Source organism: Macrobrachium nipponense, chromosome 9, assembly GCF_015104395.2.
Source record: "Macrobrachium nipponense isolate FS-2020 chromosome 9, ASM1510439v2, whole genome shotgun sequence".
Classification (NCBI taxonomy): Eukaryota; Metazoa; Arthropoda; class Malacostraca; order Decapoda; family Palaemonidae; genus Macrobrachium; species Macrobrachium nipponense.
This window is the reverse complement of record NC_061110.1, coordinates 61,053,384-61,058,825: the sequence shown is the minus strand read 5'-3', so window position 1 is coordinate 61,058,825 and position 5,442 is coordinate 61,053,384. Positions and strand designations below refer to the sequence as shown.

The 5,442-nt window shown below is 44.2% G+C and overlaps 1 protein-coding gene across 1 annotated transcript; it reads right to left on the bottom strand.

Moving 5' to 3' along the window:
- Positions 1 to 302: 302 nt before the first annotated feature.
- LOC135218079 (uncharacterized) lies at positions 303 to 1,382 on the bottom strand. Its single transcript, XM_064254221.1, has one exon. It carries the CDS (start codon positions 1,380 to 1,382, stop codon positions 303 to 305), a length of 1,080 nt encoding a protein of 359 aa, XP_064110291.1.
- Positions 1,383 to 5,442: the final 4,060 nt, after the last annotated feature.

Below are 5,442 nucleotides of genomic sequence, written 5' to 3'. Positions count from 1 at the left end.
CACTTACACTTACTTGGGTCCACCCCCCCTGCCTACCTGAATAAGGGACCTTCCCTTTTTCTTTCACTGTTTCTAGCTATAACTTAGATATAGTCACTTTCCATAAAGCGCTTCATTAACTCGCGATGCTTAGCGGCAGCCTTTCTCAAAGGCCGTGCAGAACGTCTTTGTCCACCTAACTGAACGTCAACGTCACTACCACTCGATACCTCAGTATCATTCACTTCAGCACTCTCACTTACCGTATTGGTATCGCTAGAATCGTTACCAATATCGTCAGCGTCTTTTATGTCACTCAAGACCTATGTGGCTGGTTGTTCGGGTGTTGCAGCCAGTGCCATCCCTTGGTCGTCCCCAGACATCACAGCATTTCCTGGAACACCTACTGCTGGGCTGTACGCTCCCTCGTCTCGGACCTCTTCTTTGCCGTCGTCGTCACGCACCATCTCCTCCGTCGCACCATCAACATCGTCACGCCGTTCGGATCCAACGCCATCATCGTCATCTGAGGGGGCAAGTTCCAGGGGGACCAAGTGGCTGACAGCACACAGGGACTCAACATCTTCAAACAATACCTTGGCCGAATGCACGACACCATCGTCGTCCGGGTACGTCTCCACGACGCGTCCAAGGGGCCACGTTGCCCGCTTTTGATTTTCTTGCTTTACTAACACGAGGTCTCCGGGGTGCAGCTTGGTGGGTTCCCCAGACTGACAATCGTGTCGGCCTCTTAGGGCACTCAGGTACTCCTTCCTCCACCTCTCCCGGAAGGCTTTCAAAGTTTCTGTTAGTTTAAGATATCGATCTCGCAGCCTCCGGGAGGTGAAGGTAGCATTAAGGTCTTCATCTGGCAAAACAGGTGCCATTAAGTTAATTAAGTGACCTCGCACTAAATGAGAGGGGGTGAGGACCTCGTCCTCGCACTTGTCACCGCTATACATCAACGGCCTATTATTCACTACCGCCTCCGCCTCTTTCACTAGAGTTAATACGTGGGCCTCCGGGAGATACTTTCTCCCGAGGGCAATCATAAGGGCACGTTTTGTGACACCAATCAGACGTTCGAAAAAACCGCCTTTCCACGGCGCACGGGGGCTTTGAAATTGCCATTCTACGCCAGTCCTCCTCAGGAACTGCTGGACTTCATCCTCTTCATAAAGTCCCTGAAGGAGGTTGCTGGCCGTCTTGAACGTTTGGTGGTTATCAGAAGTGATTATGGTCGGGGCTCCATGCGTAGCACCGAATCTTCGAAGAGCTAGAACAAATTCCTCTGCATCCAAGGAGGGGCAGAAATCTAAATACATGGCCCTGGTGGCCATGCATGTCCCGATGAGGATATAGCCTGGTCGCGTTTCTGTTTGTATGGCCGCGGTGTGGTCCATGCCGACTGCGGCAAATGGTTTCTGCAAGGTGATCCTTTCCTTCGGCAGGGGGGTTGGTGGTGGTTCTCTCATCAGCGGTTGGAAGGCTAGCACGCATTCTGGACACTTCCATACAACTTGCTTAGCAATAGACCTCAGGCCCGGCGTCCAGCATTTCTGTCGAAAATTCGCCATTAGCATATTGACATTACAATGGAGGTGCAAACAATGCAAATACTTTAAGTATGCTCTGACTAAGTGTCCCTTAGCAGGCAAAAGAATCAAATGTTTCATCTCTTCAATCTGGGACACTCGTCCCCTAGTGCAAATCAATTTGTCTACTATTATTAAACTTAATTGCCTCACAAAATTCAATATCTCACGAGGGGGTCTGACCTCACCCTCCAAATATGCATACACAGTAAGTAAATAGAATCTTTGTTCTAATAAGACAAGAACTCGAAAAGGATCCCTTTTCACTTTTCTTTGCAAACTTTACACTAATCTGGTTACTCTAATCAAAATTCGAAAACTCAACCTCCCTGAGTAGTAGTTCCCATATCCCTCCTGGGGGAATAGACCTTGTTTCTTCCCTCAGTTCCTGCACTGCCGCTACCACGATTCTGATATTTGTTAGATCTGCCTCTTTGAAAGGAACAGGCTCTCCTGGGATTCCCAAGAACTCTGGACCCTGGCGCCAAAGAGGGTTCTGCTGCAATTGCTGGATTGTTGTGCCCTAGACAAGACATCAGCAGGAATCTGTTTGCTGGGCACATACTTCAATCTGAAATCACAAATCTGGCGGAGAAAAACAACTTCCGCCACACGGTTAGATATAAAGATATTTTTGTTGTCCTTGGTATCCGGGGATGCACCCAGACTAATGCAACTTTTGCTATCTGACCAGATACTAATCTCTTGTGGCTCTATTAGCCTTTGAATCGTTTTCGCTAGCCTACAACCTCGCATGCAAGCTTAAAAGTTCTAATTTAGGGATTGGGTGATTTTAAGCATCCCTTTCGGAGTGATTCTCATTTTGCTGGTGAGTAACCTTACGTTACTTTCTTTATCGCTGACATACGCCACAGCACCGTATGCCCTACTACTGGCATCGGTGAATATATGGAGTTCGGATCTTCTAATTCCTGCCGCTCTAGGAAATGTTAAATCACCGACTGATTTCAACTCTACTAGCAGTTCTCGCGCTTCTTTAGCTTTTTCCTTACATAACACGTCATCCCATCCAATCTCTTGTTCCCAAAGTTGTTGGAGAAACAGCTTTCCCCTAACAAATAAAGAACTGACTAGACCTAGCGGATCGTAAATTGATACTAGCAAAGATAGTACCCTACGAGTAGAGGAAAAAGACCCCATATAGTCTCCACTTTTCTAGCCCCGCCCCCTGCCCCCACCCCCCCAAGGGGCATGGCTACCCCCCCTCCCCCCTCCTGATTGGCCTCATGTACGTACGTGAGGCCTAAAAAGGGGCTGGGCAACCACCAAAAGGGGCGTGGCACCCGACCCCATATAGACTCCACTTGTCTGGGGGCGTGGCCACCCCGACCCAAATTGACCCCATTTGTATATAAGCTCATGAGTAGAGCTCATGACTCCATATGTATGTAAGTTCATACGTACTGACCCCTAAATTGACTCCATTTGTCTTACAAGCTCTTACGTACATAGCTCATATTAGGTGGCCTCCCCTAACCCCAAATCGACTCCACTTTTCTACCCCTGAGTCACACTATAAGGGAATAAAACCCCTTTCAACTCCTATGCGTGGCACCACCCTGACTTCATTTGTATTATAAGCTCATGTACGTACATGAGCTCTATTGATCATTGTAGGAAACGTTCATGTACGTACATGAGCTCATAATTGACCATGTCTCAAGCTATGTACGATGAGCTCATATTAGGGGGCGTGGCTTCCCCTAACCCCAAATCGACTCCACCTTTCCTACCCACTGTGACGTCACGTAACTCTAAGGGAATAAATAACCATTCTTTCACCCCCTGACGCAAATTGACTCCACCACCCCAAAAATTTCCTACCCCTGTGACGTCACTGGGAAATAAAACTCTCAACGGGAATAAAAACGACATAACTCAGGGGGCCTTTCACCACCCCAAATTGACTCCACTATCTACCCCTGTGACGTCACATAACTCTCTGGGAATAAAACCTTCTTTCAACCCCTGACCCCAAATTTGCTCCAACCTTTCCTACCCCCTGTGCGTCACATAACTCTCCGGGAATAAAAAAACCAACATTTCAACCCCCACCCCAAATTGACTCCACTTTTCTACCCCTGTGATGTCACGTAACTCTACGGGAATAAAACTTGACCACCCGACCCCAAATAGACTCAGTTCAGTGGTTTTTGCGGACTCATGTCCCCTTTCCTTTAATTGTTTTCAAGTAACGGGACGTTTACCTCATCCTCCTCCTATAAATCTCTAAATTTATATATGCACATTGCAAATATACTCTCTCTCTCTCTCTGTCTCTCTCTCCCTCCCTCCCTCCCTCCCTCCCTCCCTCCCTCTCTCAGCCGTTACATTTTGTTTTCTATATATATATTAATATTATATTAATATAATAATATATATATATATAATATAATATATATATCTATATATATATATTATATATATATATATATATATATATAATATATATTATATATATATATAGTATATATATATAATATATAATATATATATATATATATATATAATATACACAGCTGCTTAGATATTCAGAGTATCATGATAAAAGGATATTTGGCGACTGACTTCATCCACATGTGATATCTCCCCCATAACCATCAGAGTCAATGTTATCTGATGATGATCACGCACATCACACACCACACACATGAAGAAACGAGACCTTATCGCCATATTTGCCCAGCTGACTTCACCCCAACGTGAAATTTTATTTATCATAGAATTTGAGTCATAATCTAGGTGGCAAACACAAGGACAAAGGTACACATTTCAATTTTGTTTATTTATTATACCGAGTTTGAAAGAGGTTGTTATATTTATAACCAATCCTAAATACAGGGGAATGAATTAATATTCCATACAAATACATACATTAGAAAAAAACTGTACAAACACGAACGCGATAATATACGCATTCGCTTTTTCAAAAACAATACTTCAACGAAACATACGGCTACTATATATTTTCTAACCTGTTCCTTCACATCACAGCCCTTAGTATAACCACAAACATCTTCTCCAGCACTTTCCCGACCGTGTATCGAAGACGACGACGTTTCATCTAAAACACCTCAAAAGCTTTTAAATTTAGCTACAAGTTTTTCACTAACTTGCACGAGGAGTTGATGAAGCCATGGCGAGAGTTCACGTCTTGATGTGACAATCCTTCAAGAGATAATGAGCTCCAAAAGACCCTCAACCCGAGAACTCTCTATCACAATCACTGATTACAAACCAGTTGTGACGAAGCATCAAGTCTTATCATTCCCTCACGCCAAAGGTCATCCACACATGACTCATTTTATCAAAATCAGTATCACGTGACTAAACAGCTCCGATATCATTGTTCCTAAAATGTTAATAAGCCACCCACACATCACCATCTTGTTTTTCGCATGTCCCACCCTCACCTCCACCCCCTCCTCCTCCTTCCTCTTCCTCCCTCCTCCCCTCCCTTTTTTCCCATATTTCGCCACGTTTCGATTTGTTTTTTTAATGGCTATATTCCTTAACATCAATCTTTAACTTAACCCCCGCCATTTCAATGAAGTAGCGATAATTCGAAATATTATCAACGTGGGTTTTTTTATTCCCCTTGAAATTCTCGAAGCTATATCTAAAATAATTATAACCTGCGAGCGGATGTGTTAAATCTCCTTCTTCATCCATTCAACCGTGTTAGAATCTTGTAACGTATGACTTTTGAGGTCTTTAAAAAATATTGGAATAATACCTGTTAAATCGGATTGCTCTTTTTGCGAGTCATGTCCCCTTTAATTGTTTTCAATGTAATGGGGGCGTTTACCACCTCCCCTCCAGTCACTGCACCTACATTTTCTTTAAG